The sequence below is a fragment of the Cryptomeria japonica genome, chromosome 10 (assembly GCF_030272615.1).
Source record: "Cryptomeria japonica chromosome 10, Sugi_1.0, whole genome shotgun sequence".
NCBI lineage: Eukaryota > Viridiplantae > Streptophyta > Pinopsida > Cupressales > Cupressaceae > Cryptomeria > Cryptomeria japonica.
The window spans coordinates 546,654,963-546,672,808 of NC_081414.1; the positions used below are offsets into that span (position 1 = coordinate 546,654,963).

The 17,846-nt window shown below is 36.5% G+C and overlaps 1 protein-coding gene across 1 annotated transcript in view; it reads right to left on the reverse strand.

Moving 5' to 3' along the window:
* Window positions 1-17,846, reverse strand: part of LOC131060759 (uncharacterized) — a 297,226-nt gene that overhangs the window by 152,498 nt on the left and 126,882 nt on the right. The window contains exons 9-12 of the mRNA XM_057994137.2: window positions 12,960-13,166; window positions 12,434-12,746; window positions 12,134-12,293; window positions 11,881-11,989 (exon numbers count right to left, since the gene is read on the reverse strand). Coding sequence (XP_057850120.2) covers window positions 11,881-11,989; window positions 12,134-12,293; window positions 12,434-12,746; window positions 12,960-13,166 — 789 coding nt within the window. The remainder of the gene's footprint in view (window positions 1-11,880; window positions 11,990-12,133; window positions 12,294-12,433; window positions 12,747-12,959; window positions 13,167-17,846) is intronic.

The following is a 17,846-nucleotide window of genomic DNA, read 5'->3' on the forward strand; positions in this document are numbered from 1 at the left end:
TCGAAGGAAGGGGTGTCTCAGATGTAGCAACATATTCAAGGAAGACAAGTATCCCTGTGGGAGGGGCAAGACACTATTCTTTGGATTGGGTTGAAATTAGCTCAGTACAACACCAAGGATGGATATAGTATCTTGATTAGAGAAGTGGCAAGGGACGAATCAATGCTTCCATTACATTTGTGTTGGCATAAATATTGCTTACCAAAAGCGGTTATTTTCACTTGGGCAGCTTCACAAAAGAAAATCCTCATGACTGACAAATTCAAACGAATGTGTTATGAGGGACCAAGTAGATGTGTTCTTTGCAAGGGGGCAAAGGAGTCAGTGGATCATCTATTCCTAGGTTGTCCTTTCTAATAGGATTGTTGGCAATGGTTGTGTGCAAAGTTCCCAGACTCAGACTCGGCTCGGACTCGGCAAGGCCGACTCGACTCGTGACTCGACAATGACTCGGCAATGACTCGGCAAAATAAAAAACCCTTGAAATTTAAAGATTTTTAACGATTTAAAACTTGTTTCATGCACCCATTATTGAATAAAGCTTAAAGACACTATACCATCATCAAATAGAAGCTAATTTGATCACACACATAAACATGCATCCATCACATGCGTAGAAATGTAAATTGTAGCTGAAGGAAATAGAAAACATAGATATATAGAGTTATAAATGTTGTCAAATGTATATAAAATCCATGACATCAAATGTTCCCAAACATATATGTGACTGTAAACAAAAACAAGTCTATGGCTCAGGCTCTAGCTCATCCTCAGCCTCAGAGTAGTTTGTCTACCTCCTACAAATGAGTCTAAGGTAGGTCCTGGATGACTGAGTAGCCATAGTCTCCGCCTGTGAGGTGCCTGTGCCGGATCGTGCTCTATCCTCCTCCTCTGCCATAGCCACAGCCTCAGCCTCTCTGTCTGCCTGGTCAACCCACTCATGGTCCTCCTCAGTGAAGACGGGATCGGTAGACTCAGTGATCCACTCAGACTCTGGATCAATCTCCGCTAAAGTGATCGGAGAGGAGTCAGTGTCCAAAATCTGTCTGGTCCTAAGACGGAGGTTGTAATGAACAAAAACAAGATCATTCAACCTCTCCACAAACAATCTATTATGCCTCTTCGAGTGGATGTGCTCAAACATGGACCAATTGCGCTCACATCCAGAAGCGCTGCATGGCTGACTCAAGATACGGATGGCAGTTTTTTGAAGGTTTGGGGTTGAGGGCCCAAACATTTGCCACCATCTATCTGAAATAACGAAAAGAAAAAAAAATCAAACTCATTTCCAACTTTAAGGCTAGATTATAAAATCAAAAATTAAAATGCATAAGCCATAAACTTAAGAATCTTAAGTTTACATATATTTCTACCTGGCTGCAATTGTGTCTGAGCCTCTATGCACATGTTGCTTGCGAAGATTGCCCCTTCATGATTATTATATTTATCTAGCTGGAGCGTTGTACTTGAGGTTGTGCCATCAGTACACAACTTTTGTACCACTATATACAGGCCACTAAGAACCTCCTCATCCGACTTGAAGTCATCACGGAATCGAAATGCTGGATTGAGGTAATAGGCTGCTACATGGATGGGCCTGTGAAGCTGGTTCTGCCACCTCCTATCAATAATCTCCCAAATGGGGCCATACTTATCCTCATCTCCTGCATATATGGACCTAATGGCCTCCTTGGCCCTATCCATACCCTCATATATATAGCCCATAAAGGGCTTCTCCCCATCAACAACTCGTAGGAGAACTACGAGGGGCTCAGTGACCTACACCTAATGTTAAACAAAAACAATTAAGTCACAAATTAAATAAAAAAAAGAAAAATTACAAAGTTAAATTGTTAATAAATTAAAATTAAATTACTAAATAGTAGATACTAGATACCAAATGTTAAATTGTAATAAATTTACCTACACGATTTCTCCACAGGAGGTCCAAAAACTTGGCTCATCCAAAATGCAAATTACCACATTTATCCCTGCAGTGGTCATAGCATAGGATGAGGAAGTCCACTCCTCACCAACAAACATACGCCTTAAAGCCGCCTTTGATTTCATCAAGGATTTCAGTGTGAGGAAGTTTGAGGCAAACCTCGTGATACCAAGACGAGCCAACTCCTTTTGCCCCGTATATTGCCTCATAATGCTAAGGACCAATGCATGATTGTAGATAAACTTGCTGATATTTTTGGCCCTTTCAACTATTGATCTCACCCATTCAAGCTTACCAATATCCTCCAACATGAGGTCAAGGCAATGGGCCGCACATGGAGACCAAAAAATTTTCGGGTGCCTCTCCATCAAAAGTTTACCTACAGCAATTTTAAATTAATTAGAAATTTTGATGTGTTAAGAAAATTTTAAATAATCATAGACGCCTCTCCTTCAAGACTTGAAAGGTTCAAAGTTTACCTGCAACAACATAGCCTGTTGCATTATTTGTCACCACCTGTACCACATTTTCTTCCCCCACCTCTTGTATGACTTCCTCAATAGCCTCACATAAGTATGTGGCATTTTTCACATGTGAGGAAGCATCAATAGACTTCAAGAACATGGTGGATCCTGAAAATAGAGTTTCAACATATCAAAATTTAATTTATTCACTGCATTTAGGGAAGTACAAATTAGAATGAATCATGATCAATCACCTCCACAGGAAACAAGAAAATTTAGGAGTGTTCTATTCCTCCTATCCGTCCAACCATCTGTCATGATGGTGCAACCCTTTCGGCTCCAAGACTGTCGGTGGTCCTCTAGCTCAACTTTCATATCCTCAACCATCTCTAACAAGAGGGGGCCACTCAACTCAGCATTAGTAGGGGCTTTAAACCCCGCACCACAAATGGTTATGGCATCTACCATGCCTTGCCAATAAGGAGACCTGTCACAAATAGATTATGATTAGACAAAGTAGAGTTCAAAACTTCAACTTCAAACTATAAATTTACTTTTAAACTTAAAGCAATCAAATAAAAAAGAATTACCTAGCTGCAATAAATGGAATGTTGCAAAAGTACCAAAACTTGCAAATTTGTTTTCTTGCAGCATCATGAACCTCCTTGTTCCAACCCATGCTCTCAAGCAAGGGTTGTGCCCCAGAAGTACTGCGTGGCACAAGATAACTATCCAACCTGGATTTCCGAACTCTAGGGCCAAAGGTAATAGTGCCACTCGGAGGAGTAGAAGTAGAAGCACTAGCACTAGGACGAAAGGGATGCATGGAAGAACCCTCTCCAACACAGCCTGCGGATGTGGATGCAGACACGGATGTGGATGCATGGGAGCCAATAACACTTAACTCTTCCAATTGCCTCTTCTTAGTTAACTTTTCTTGTTCATGTGTTTCTAATTGGACATAGCAAAAACGTTTTGCCTCAGCAGTTTGTTTCTTACATACCTCAATATCATGGCCAGGTATGCCCGCAATATGGTATTTAAATCTATTGATGCCACCAAAATTAATTTCTTTACAAAAAAAACATTTTGTTTGATTTTTTTGTTTGCTAATAAAGTCTTCAGTATATTTTCAAGCCTCATCCTTCTTAGGCATTGTGAAAAATGAATGTTTTTTAAACGTGAAGGCTGCTGCAATAAGAAAATTTTATAAAGTTATAAACTAATAGAAAAAATCAGCAAACCCTACTTTTTTTTAAGAAAAAATTGTAAATACATGTTTACAATTTTTTTCTAAAAAAATGTAGGGTTTGCACTTTGCTATTATTCTATTTCTCTCAGTGAAGTTAAGCTAAAAAAATAAACACATTCAAGATTTGGAAAGTTAACTGTTAAACTAAAAAAATTTAACAAACAAATGAAAAAAATCCATTAACATACCTAAAAAAACCAACAAAATCTACAAAGTTTAACACTTACCTCTTTCAAATGAGTTGAGAAGTCTTGCTATGGACTCCTTGATGCTCTCAATGCAAGCCTATGGCCTCCCCAATGTGATTTGTGGTCTCCTTGATTCTCTTCTTCCTTGCTGATTGCAAACCTATGGCCTCTTCTTTTCCTTCCTCTCTCTCATTTTTCCTCTCTTCTTCTCACAACTAGCAATTAGAAGACCTTTTAGGGTTAGATGAAAGAGAAATTGAAAAAAAAAAAAAAGTGAAAAAGCTTTTTTTTTTGTTTTTTAAAAACGAAATTTGGCATGTCGTCGACAGAGTCCTGGAGCTCGGGCTCGGCGAGTTATGCCCAAAACCCACCGAGTCCGAGCCCTGAGTCAGCAAAACTCGCCGAGCTTGACTCGACTCGCCAACTCGGCTAACTCGCCTGACTCGCGGCGAGTTTGGGAACTCTGGTTGTGTGTGAAACTTGGCTTGGTGAGTGCTTTACCAAGCTTTACCAAATGATATTCTCAATTTATTCAATAGTTGGCCAATTTTAAGGACAACAACCTATTAAAATCTATGGATAACACGTCCATCCATTCTGATGTGGGATATTTAGAAGAAAAGGAATTGGAGATTATTTTAGGATAAGGAATTGAAACTTGCTTCCTTTCTAAACAATGTGGAGGTGGCAATCATGGAAGTGGCGAATAGGAATATCAGGGAGCATTTTCCTCATTGTTCCTCTTTCATAGTATGGGATGCTGAGATAAAAAAGAGACGACATTGGTTAAGTAATCCAATAGTCACATGTTCTGGAGGGGAGGAGTTTCAAAAGTTGGAGCTGGCCATGTGGGAGAGGCCTCAAATCAGGGTGTATAAAATGAATGTTGATAGTGCCTCGAGGAGCAACCCAAGGTCATCTGAGGTAGGATGTATCAACAGAGATTGGAATGGGAAGACTTTTGTGCATTTTGTTTAAACCTCTTCCTTGGGGCACAAAGAATGAAGTTGAGTTGAGGGCTCTTATCTGTGGTTTAAGGAAGTGCAAGGAACTAGGGCTGGGGACTATAATTGCTGAGGGAGACTTAGCAATAGTGATCAATACAGTTAGGAAAGGAGAAACACCCAACTAGATACTCAATGATTTTCTAGAAGAAGCCTTGCAAATGGTCGGCTCTTTCGAGACTTTCATTGCCAATCATATTTACAGGAGAGCGAATGGGGAAGTGGATTCTCTGGCTAATTTGGCAGAGAAAGGTATGGAGGAATGTGGAGTTTTCTGAGGTAGGAAGTCACCAAGGATTTTACATATCTTGAGATTTTTGATTCACTCATCATTAGAATCAAACTTTGATGCAATCCCAAAAAGGGACTACTTCAGATACTAGCGGCTCTATATGGAATTAAATCACCAAAAACTAGAATCGTCTAGAGGCAGAGATTGGATTGGTTACTTCTTTGATTTTGTGAAACAAGTGAAGGAATGAATGAGGGGTCTCCATCTTGCAATTGTCAAAGACTTGTTCTTTGGCTACTCAAGCTCAATTAGAGCAGTGTGTCTGGCTTGAGCAAGATCTCAATTTGGTAACTAAGGACCCTCAATTGAGAATGGAGGTTTGGACAAGACAGTGAATAGGGTTTGTTAAGTCTAGTATAGTATGGAAGTTTGCTAAATGGACCTTGCGCGGTCTGAATAAATTGCGTGGTTACCTTTGTCCTGCATAGCATCTTAGCATGAAAATAGGAGAAATCTGCAGTGGCTACGCAGCCCAAAGGATGGACTTGCAATGGATGTAAAATTGTTTTTAAAGAAATAAATTTTTGCCTTATGAATTAAAAAAAAGTGTACATTTTGATCTTTTGTACTTCATGTCCCTCAAATTATGTTACTTGTATTCCAATAACTAGCTTCAAACTTGTAGCATGTATACATGAATGTATGCATTTTTTAATTTTAAGTTATATAATAGGCATTTATTTAATATAAGCTTTTAAAATGAGATTGTGTATTTTACTTATTTTCAATATAAAATTTAATTTTACCAGAAAAAAAGACTACATATGTCTATTAGATCCAATTAAAGATTCGCTGGACAGTTTGCATTTTGTTGTCACTTGTCTATTAGATCCAATTAAATATTAGCTGGACAGCTTGCATTATTGTTGTCTAGCAGATCTCCATTATTGCATTTCCTGCATTCTATCTTACCTTGTGTTCCTTGTTATAATATTTTAAAATGTCAATATGCACGTAAATATAAATGATGGCATCTTGCTTCTTGATTTTTCCTACGTACAGATCTACTAAGTCATGGGATCGGTTATGCTTGCGACCATAATGCATGAAGAGTATGTGCCCACAATATAGAGAACAAACTCAATTTTTGAATTATGAAAACAAAGTAAAAACAAGAAGTCCAGCATTAATCTCCGAAGTGAGAGCTATGGTACTCAGTAACATGATGACAATTCATTCTAAAATAGGTTGACTTTTTATAGTTTCAGGGCCACCACTCATACACAACTAATGGAACATGTGCTAAAAAATGTAATAACAACAACAACCATAACAAAAATATTAATGACATAATCTACATAACATAGACAAATATTTGAATATATTTCATAGGACAAAGCATCTAACCAAGTTCATGAAAACAAAGCATCTAAAAAGCTCATCAAGAATAAAGATGACATCAAAAAACAATATAGTTTAACATACTCTTCCTCTATTCTTAATTGTCCCTCTCAAATATTGAATTATCAGATCTCTTATTAGGAAATGTAATTAATGTACCTCAAAGAGGCATTCCCTGGGGTGGGGCCATGTTAATACATCCTGGATGGAAATGACGATTAGAAACACCTACAAAAGGTACTGCAAATGTCCCCATCCATAAGTGTCCACTAAAAAGGAAACAAACGTACTCTTAGAAGGCACTTGATCCACATAGAAGCCCTGGACTTCCTGTATGCCTTGGATGAAAATTACAGCAAAATAATGCTTTGAACTATAAAATTCCCATGATGAAGTTTTCACTACCATGAAACTGATGCTTAATTACTCCTATTCGAGGTGCTTTCTACATTTGGCTGTCTCGAGTGGGAAATTATTCAATTTTCCACAAAGGCTTGCAAAATTAAAAACTAAATCTTTTGCCATGTGCTATCGTAATTTTAATTTTATGTTTGCCTACACAAGCCTTATGATGTAGTACCTCTAAATAAAAAGGAGCACAAAATGTAAGAAAGCTGAACCTAAAGCATTAAAAACTGAGGCGTAAGCCTCATAAAGCTATAAAGGGGGTGAAAGTTAAAAGAGGAATACTTCCACAAATAAAACTGAAAAGCTAAAATAATATTTCTCGTTAAGAAAGGAATGACAATATTACTTTGCAGATGAAAAAGTAAAGCCAGTGATTAAAAGCATTCTACGAGCTTTCGCCTTCCCATTTTGGGGCCTAAACGCCTTTTTTCCAGCAAAAAAGGGGCATTGCTGAAGATGGTAATGGTAGATATTGAAGGCCCTTTCAATGGCTCAAATTTATTTGTGATGTAAATAAATAAGCAAAGCATCCTAGCTTTGCAAGGGATTGCTTGCATTGTGAATTCTCCTTGCCTATGCAGCGGTTTGCTTTTGTTTAGCAAGCTTCAATGGTCAACCTTTGAAGAGTTGAGTTTGAGTAACTATGTATTTTCATAAGCATTTAATAAGAGATTTTTTGGCCTTTTCATTCTGCCCTTAGTCTTCAGTTTTATGTTAACAGTTTAGCCTCATTAATGATTTAAATTTCTTACCTCTAGCAATATTTATTTACTGTCTAATTTGATGTCAAGTGTTTATATTTCTAGTTAGTTTGTGCATATCTTGTTGATTTGTGAGTGACCGCTTGTTTTTCTGGCACATATTTTGGGATCCACATGTGAAGAAGGAGGTATTTCTTTCTTTAGGTGATGATGTGATGAGCCAGGCTGAAATTTGTTCTCTATGTGACCATTTTTACTACAGCACCATCTTACATCTATCTAGGACTGATCTAGTCCAATCATGGATAGAAGTAAAACAAATTTATATTCCAATTCACCAAATTTAAAGGCTGTTGTTCCATCTTTGCTGCAGTTAAATGAAGAGACAAAACTTTTGAATCAGAATCTGAAAACTCCTCACATGCCTGTTCCAGGATAAAATAAACCGTTTCTTTCTTGGTAAACTGACTATGATCGCTCCTTACCTCAAATTCATCTAGATAATTTGCCCAAAAGTCTTCAATGTTTAGCTCCTACTAAAAATGGGCTCCCAACATCTCAAATAGAATGCCTTTTGGATCATAGGTACACTTTTCATGGAAAAGGTACAAGCTAAATTTACGAAGTTCTACACTTATATCTGATAGGCCGAAACTAAGGTAGAACATGAAACTGATTTAATATTTAAGAAATAAATTTAATGCGATCCTTGTGTCAATCTGGGAGCATAAACTTGTGAAAGGCATCATGGCTATATGCACAAGAGGTGCAGGTAGTGAGGTGAGTGTGGATGAAATGCAATTATTCTAAAAATAAAAGCAATGCCGTCCTGTTAATATCTATTGTGAGTGTGCAATACTACTACAAGGAATATGCAGGCTACATGAACTGTTTGTTCAAAGAGCTGTATCTTTCCTTCAAATGAGCTGAAAAGTTAAAACATCTAAGAAATAAGATTGCAGATTGGATTTGATATGTAGAGTGTGTAGTTTTATTCCACAATATTAAAACCAATCTAAAATCTCAAAAGTTGAAGAAATTCAGTTTGCTTTCTTAGGCAATTATGGAAGGAAATCAAATTTTCTCTGAGATACTAGATATTGGTTGCAAGGAGATTGATACATTTTTTTCTGAATCTCCTGCTCCCCTTAGTTTCCATTTCATTAATGAGTTCCTACAAGTTTCCATCAATGTTTAACAAAGCAGTATGGACTGAAGAATGATAGCATAGATGTATATTGGCAACAAGAGCAATGGAAAACTGAGGGGGAAGTAGGGGTGAGCTGCATAGGTGTGATGTTGTCAATACTTTCTTTGTCCCAACAGAGATGAAAGGGGTTAGCAGCCTTTTGAGCGGAGGATTATATAAGGGATGTGGAATTCAGAAAAGAAAAATTGGGACTTGATTTTAGAAAAAGAAAAAATCAGATTTGGTTTCATGAGTGTTCCTTTAATATATGCAATAGCAGAGAAGAGCTTAGTGGGCTGGTTAGAAAATGAAGAAAAACCAAAATTGGGTATGGAGAAATCAGATTTGGTTAGGGTATCATGAATCCTTTTCAAGAGAGAAGTCTGAGTAGGTGCTTGAGGGGCCTGAATAATTGCAGCAGACATATTTTTGACAGGGGAATAATCCAACTTGGTTTCAAGAGTGTTCTTTTGAATAGATCAGAAGCAGGGAGGACCTTAGTAGGCTGATTAGAAAAGGAGTAAATATCAAAAGTAGGTATGGACAATGCAGATTTGTTTAGGGTATTATCAATCTTTTTCAACGAAGAATGTCTGAGTTGGTGCTTGAGGTGCTAGAATAATAGAAGCATCCATATTTTTGTCTTGTCCATTGTAGACGCCTTCCTCCCCCAAATTGATGATTGTTGTTATAAGAAATTACAAAATATTAATCTAAAAAGAAAATGCAATCCCACAATAGGTATAAACTAATAAAAGTAATAAATGTACAAAAAACACCCAAAAACATTTTGAAATTCCTAAAACTTCTTTTTTTTTTCAAAAATAATTTGAAAAAATTTATTAAAAGTTGAAAACAATTGTTATAAATCTGAAAGAATTCATTAAACTACTTACATTAGATTGATAGATGTTCTTTGTGCAAGCTAGATTCCTACCCTTGGCACTTTGCAATTGTTCTCCTTTGAAAAATACCAGCAATCTTCCAATGCAAAAACGGCAATACAATGAAATTAATGAATGAATATTTGCTATGTTACCAGTTACGGCATTGGAAGCCTGGATGCAGGTCCAGGTTCGAGCCGGATCCTGGTCTGGTCCCAGTGCAGCTCTAGGTTCGCTGCGGGTTCTAGTCAACAGCGGCAATGGTTGGCAGATGGAAAGCATTTTCTTTTGATTGACAACCACAGCCGGCTACATGTTTTCATGGTACATCGATTGCTTTTACTTTTGTGATTGTGTTATATGCAGGCTCTGATGCTATTATTAATTATTACATGCAGTTTTCAAGAAGCGAGGATTTATTAATTTTAAATTGTTTATATATATATATATATGACTTTTACATGCATTTTGTACTAACGAACCATAATGAACCCAAACAAAACCAAAACCCCAAAAAAATTCAGCTGAACTGGCAAACCGGATCCCTGAACCCGAACCTGAACTGGTAACTTAGACTATTTGTGAAATAGATTTGTTTTTGTCAAAGAACTCTTAGCATGGATGTGTTTCAAGTTTTTCTTTTTATGTTTAATGTTTAAAAAATACTTTTAAAAGTCATTTTTTTTTTTTTAAATTTTGTTGATGTGACTGTCATTGCAGGTGCACCTGGGAGTGCTGAAGAGCAGTAAGGCTCAAACCTGCCACCCTGGACACTCTGGCCCATTCCTATCATTGGACCAGTATCCAGACCAGTCGGTTACAGGACTGAGACCCCAGGGGGGCATACCTAGCAATATAGGTAACGATCTAATTCAATACCTCTCTATATTGCATGGCTTCAATATCTTCGGCAGACTACCAATTAAATTAGCACAAAGTTTATGGAATGGGTGTATTGGATGAAGACATGCACAAATTCTAAGATTTTTTACAAGCTGATTCAGCTGCATTAAGTAGCAACTATATTGAGAATATTGACATTCAAATTACAATAGCCCTGCAAGAGTTGATTTCCTTCAGATTTCAGCAGTCAGAATGAAATCTTATATGATACTAATTAATTAATTACAAAAGAATCATAGTAGTATTTAATAGCATTGCTAAGGCATCATAATAGTATTTAATAGCATTGCTATTGAGATATTTTCTCCCAGTTTCCTTTCCCTAATTTTTTGGCTGGGTATTTCTCAGAGCAAGACAAATGAATAGGGATGGTTGGGAGAGATATCTGCAATGGAATTGAGTTGGTTGACATTTTAGCTATATCCTGATACTTTTTTGCATAGTAAGTTTTCACAATGGGTGACTGGCAATGATGTCTGTGGTTTTGTGGCACAAACATGGATGACCTGCAGATTGAAATTCAGCATCTAGTATTAGGCCTCACCAACAATATTCTAGAAAATTTTAAATGACCTGTTCGAGACCTTGTAACTTAATTGAGATGGTGAAAGGTAGTTTGAAGCTTGGAATGTGTTTTGATTTCTTGAGTTCTTTCATTTGCATGTTAGTTGGCAAGAACTTTCTATCAATAATTATTAAGGTAGTAATGGATATAAGACATTTAAAAAAAAAATAGCCTTCATATTTTGTGTCATGTAAGCTCCACCATCAATCAACAATGGTGTATCCTGTCCTTGCTCTATATGGTTGACTCTAATATTTACTTGCAATGTCCAACAAATCTAAAACACTTATACATGTACTCAGTAGAACTTTAAATATCTGCTTAAAATTCAAATTTTGTCTGACATGATCACATTAATTTGAATAAACATGTATTACTTCCTGTCATGTTTGCCATATCAATTATTGCCTGCTTCTCATAATTTTGAATGAGATTATTTGTCTAAATTATAATGAATCCTTGGGCGGGTGGCACTATTATGGCAGTGAATTACTTGAATCCTTTTTCTGTTAAGTAAATAGCTGGTAAGGGAAAGCACCCATTATATTGATATCAAAGTCTTTCTCGGCTTGACATAAAACCCTCCACCAAGCATTAAAAACTGTTAGGGAAAGAGTTTATTTTAACCATGCATATGGAAATTTTGAATAAATAAAAGAAAAAATAAAGATATAATTAAGTATTCTTTATTTGAATCTCAATGATCAAGGGCATTGGACTATCAGCTTGAAAAAGTAAAATTACCTGATCAACCCACTCCCATATAAAACCTCCCTGAAGACCTGGTGTGCTATTGATTGCTTCCCAATATTTATGAATGTTCCCATTACTGTTTCCCATTGAATGTGAATACCTGCATGTCAATAAAGTATTCTAAAACCAGGTTGGCAAACAGTCATGCAATAAAGGCTAAAAATTCAGCATTTAATAGAAAACAAATCAACCAACATATTTTCCTGAAATTATTTTAAACCCTTGAGGAAACTGTAGACCATACTCGCAAAGAATAAGTGGTCTTCCCTCAGTAGGGTCCTTCCCAATCTTCACAATGTCCCAGACACGCATGTACATAGGACATACAATATCTGTTACCGTAGTTCTAGCTCCACCACCCTCATAATGTAGTGCTCTTGTGGGGTCTCTTTCACGCAGCCAACCTGATTTAATTGGGCAACAGAATTAATACCACAAGTACTCTACTCAATTTAGTATCTGCAATACTCACCCAATCATCAAACTAGACAACAAAAATAGAAGTTTTGACATACAGCTGCAGAAACCATCTGTTGATCATTACCTGCTGAAGCTGAATGATTTGGTCCATATCCAGATTCATTTCCTAGTGACCATGATATAATGCATGAATGGTTTTTGTCTCTTTCCATCATGTTTATTACACGGTCCAACATGGAATATGCCCAGATTGGCTGTGAGGTAGGATGTGTTTTTTGGCTAAGTGGTATTGAAGAATAAAAACCATGTGTTTCTATATTTGCTTCATCAATCATGTACATTCCAAAAAGGTCACATAGCTCATACCAACGAGGATGCTGTGGATAATGGCTATTTCTTACAGCATTAATGTTATGTTGCTTCATAAGAACCAAGTCCTGAAACAAAACAATTGACAGGTAATGCTTTCTTCCAGATTTAACTTAGAAACAAATACAGGTAGGATCACAAATGAGGAAAGCTAAATCGACACAATTAAAATATTGTAGTAGTAAAATTACTGAAGTATGCACTCACGATATCCGCTCGGCCCATTGTCTGTAATATGCATTAACAAAAATTTTAACTTCAGAAAATAAACTCAAACTTACCTTAATCATGCAAGATTCGATGTTAGTTTTCCCCACTCGTGGATGATGTTCATGTCTATTGACTCCACATATGAGAATCGGTTTCCCATTGACAAGTAATTCTTTTGGTCTGAACGAAATCTTCCGGATGCCAACTTGGCAAGCTTCACAGTCTATCAAATTGCCTGATGAGTCTTTCAGCATAACTAGAAGAATATACAGGGCTGGCTGTTGGTATATTCAGTAACAAAGAAATTTAATTAAGAGAAATATCTTTTCCATGCAAAAGCTAAATGATCATCACAATGAAACTGTGTAGACAATTCTAATGTTTTCAGTAACAGTAAATCATATGCCAATTAATGCAATCACTTTGGTAAAGTAATTGAAAGACTCGATATAAAGTCATAAGCTCCAAATTCGAAAAGACCTACAATAAAACACTCACAAAGTTGGTAGAAGTTATTTAATATATATGTAATGTCCCCTTTTTAGCGCAACATGATATGGGGTGTCGTTAGCCTATTCTGACACAGTCCCGAAGGCTAACAAGGACATTGGTGGGATCCTGAGGTGTTTTGGCCTAGGTGTTTTCAGTTTCAGGCCAATCGGTGCTGCTCTGACAGGGTTTCTAGACACTTACTATTTATAGTAAGTTAGTCTCCAAGCAGTGACTTGAAATTTTTAGTGTTTCCCTGGTTGGCATAATTATCAGTAAAAAATATTTGAAGGCGACAATGATTTAAAGGGATTATCAACAATATTTGAATATTTAACGATAAAGTGTAAAGTTAAATTAAATATTTAACTTTATCGTTATATTATAAGGTTGGGAATATAAAGTAATGTTTAAAATATTAAAAGTTCCCTTTAATGTGTACATTGTGGGAAATAATATTTTATTCTAAAATGTATTATCCCACATTGAGGAAATGAAGTGTTTGCATCCCGGAAGAAGATATAAATTGAGGTTGCGAGCTCTCTTTTGGGGTATGCTGGGATGAGATTAATGTTATGCTGTTGGATTTCGTAGAGATTTGATTATTGGGATTGGAGGATGGAATCCCTCTTTGCTAGCATTCTCTTCGCTGTTGAAAGACACAGTCAGGAGGATTAATGGTGTTTTCATTCAGGGAACATATTGGGCTTCATCTGGTACTCTCGCATGAAGTCTTTACAGGGGTTTGAAAGTGCAGATTTGAAGATAGTGATTTTGCTACAGTGCCACGTGAATAGTGTTTTGCTACAGTACCGCGTGAATAGTGATTTGCTACAGTGCCGCGTGAATAGTGTTTTGCTACAGTGCCGCGTGAATAGTAAAAATGCTACAGTACCATGAATAGTGCTGCTATAGTTCATGAACAATGTTGGTATGAAGTTTAATTGTTTTTCCTGCTGATTAGAAGTTTGGAAGGCTACCATTACATCTGCAGACCACTACAACATTCAATTCCAGGTTTTTTCTATCATATTTTCATAACTAAGCATTGTAATTGTTGAATACAAACCAGAATCATTGTCGCAGCCCATAAGGCAGTTGAATGTGCACATTGATATTGCAAATCAGTATTTAACAACAAATAAGAAGTTTCAGGTTTGCATATATTGTTGTATGTTTGTCAAGTGTTTGATAAAATGCCATGTTGATTATTAAGCAATTTAATTGATATCACATAGTAGTTTGCAAGTCTCTTTCAAAATGAAAATTGGGGTGGTCTTTACAATATATCAATACACAACAAAACATCTCAATCAACACTTAGAAGCAAGATAGGTCTAATGAATTTGATTGAACAAATAAAAATTGAATTTTGGATTAGCAATCACAAATACTTGGTGAACAGGAATTTCAACAATATGTAAGCATAACAATTATAATTCCCATTTTAAGTGCAAAAAGGCCCTTATTTATGTTGTTTACAGAGCTATGGATGAAAATAAATGAATTAAGCTAACTAAACTTCTATTGTAACTACTGATTGCTTGCATGAGTTGCAAGCTTTGATACAAATTATCACATCCACTAAAACTAAAGTCAAAGCCTACAACTTCCAATTAAACGGAAGTCATCCCTTAATATATAGACATCCTTGACTTCAGTTCTTCCTTGAGCTTGACTAATCCATCTCAAAATATCAATACTTGCATATTTTTTATATTTTCAAATACTAAAAATAAGCTTATGTTTTAGATGTGAGAATTATCTTACAAAGGAGACTTCTAGAAACGTCAATACTTATTACTATCTTTAGAAATTGACGGTCAAGTCTAAAATTCATATTACAATGACTATAAATCTAAGGGAGGAGGTGTGATTCTCATTAGTTGACATCTGACTTTATGAAAATATCAAAATCTTTTGTAATCTGCACCTTTTTCTTTCCTTCTCCCTTAGTGTGATTTCCTGATTTTGACCACTACTTCCAAAGGTGACAATTATTTACAAAAAGTGTGTTTTTTCTGAACTTTTGAATAGGCACACATTTATTTCCTGATTGTCACTTTTAAAATAAGGCAAACCAATGCGAAAAGTGCTCCTATTTGAATGTTGACTAGGCAATACATCTATCTTTTCTGAATTGTCTTCTACTTCGGTGAAGTCCCTTTGTCTTTTTCTACAGTTCAATTTACTTAGTAAGTCCTCCTTGTCTTCTTCTAAATTAGCTTGTTCCTATGGCATGAATTCCTCATATTGACTACATATTTTGGATGTTGACTAAGCCATGTGCTTTCTAAACTTAGACACAATTACCCAACAATCATTGCCAAACTTCAAATGCTGACAAAGTATTTCTTTTAAGTGCAATGTGTTGATGTGTTTTTTAGGACACCTCGAACACAAAATAAAATACTCAGTATTCTATCCTCTATTGAACAAGGAAACCTTGAATGCTAAATTTTGTTTTAAGACTTATTGGCAATTCGTTTTTTTACTTGGAAGCTTCTCTCTCTTCTAGAAGCTTTATTTCTTTTTCAATTTAGCCAAGTTCAAACTCTTTCCTTTCATGAGTTGGGCGAATTTCTCCTTGTACTCCAGCTTTTTTTTTTTTACTTTTTTTTTTTTTGTTTTGAAATTCTTTTTCTTTTTTGATTTTTTGAATTTTTGAATTTTTGAACATTTTTGCCTAGGTGGACTTTGCTTATGCTCAAGAAAGTTTGCCATGGAAACAAGGAATTTAGGAATTTTTCCAAGGAAATTTAGGAATTTTCTTTTCAATCAAGGTTCCAAACTTAGTCAATTTCTTGTGATCTTCAATCAGCTTTTTAGAAATTATCCTCTGGATTGGAAAAATATTTCAGACTTAGTGCATTCTAGATGAATTCCTCTAACTTGACTGTTTTCCTAAACCTAAGGCTGAAACAATCCAAGACCTCAAAAAAGAAAAAGCAACTTTCTATTTTTAGAAAATTATGAATGCCTTTATAGTAGCACATCTGTCAAACCATCGCTTCACTGTCCCTTGATATTTTGCAAAATTCTCCAGGGCTTGATCTCTTTGTTCTTCTAATAGCAGTAGTTGTGAAAGACAGAGCTGAACTCTCTCTTCTAGATCCAAAAATTCTTGCATTAATTTTAGTGTTGGAATCCTTAATTGGATTGGAAAAATTGGATCCTGTCCATAAACCAAATGATACGGAGAAGTGCCCAGTGACCTTTTGGCTCTTGTTCTATCTGCCCATAGAGCAAATCTTAGCTGAGTATGCCAGTCTTTTGACTTCTTCTCTAACAATTTCTTGATTACGCTGAGCAGATTCTTGTTGGTTGACTCTGCCAATCCATTACCCTGAGGATAATAGTTCGAGGAGAACTTTAGGGTGATCCCATAATCGAATGCCCAGTTTGAAAACTTCAAAGAGGTGAAAGCAAAACCATTATCACATACTAGAGCATTCGGGCATCCAAACCTCGTGATAATGTGTTCTTCAAGGAACTTAGTTACTGCATCTGTTGTGCAATTCTTCAAAGCTTGAGCTTCAGACTATCTAGTGCAGTAATCAGTTGCAGTCAAAATGTATTTATGTTGCGTTGATGATGGTGGGTTTATTGCACCGATAAAATCCAGTCCCCACATAGAAGATGGTTTTACCTTTGTGATTGGTTGTAATGGCATAGCAGGATTCTTCTCTCGTGTTGCAGCAACTTGGCAAGTGTGGCAGGTCTTCACATGCTCATATGCATCTTTAAAAACAGCAGGCCAATAATATTAGGCTCTCAGGATCTGGTGTGCGGCTGCCTGGCTTCCTCCGTGACCTATTCCAAATTTGGAGTGGAAATGTTCTATGATTCTTTTCACCTCATCATCCCCCACACATCTGAGGTAGATCCCCTCATGATTCCTCCTATAAAGGACTGATCCTTGAAGCATATAACGCTGACACTTGAGTCTAAAAGCTCTTTTCTGGGTTGAGTTCATGGGAGTAGGATATCTATGATTCAGCAGATATGACATTATATCATGGTACCATTCCTCTTATGGAGTATTGGTTAAAACATATGTTTGTTGCACGAATCCGGGTCCTTCGATAGCCATAGTTTGTGTCAAGGCTTGTCCACGAACTAGCTTCATCGGCTGTAGCTCAATATCATATTCCTGGATAGTGGTGATCCACTTTCCTCGTCTTTCTCCTAGCTCATTCTGCATCAGGAGTGTCTTAACCGTGGCATCAGGAACTATGGCAAAAATCTTGCTGCTTAAAATATAGTGCCTAAACTTTTTACTGGCCTTGACCAATGCATAAACCTGTTTCTCAATATTGGGATACCTCAATTCTGCATCCTTGAGAGGTGAACTCATGAAAGCTATAGGGTGCTCGTCTTTTCCCTCTGTCCGATGCGTGAGTATTGCAACACAAAAATGCTCTGATGCAAAAGAATATCAGTAAAATGGCCTGGTGTAATCTGGGCTG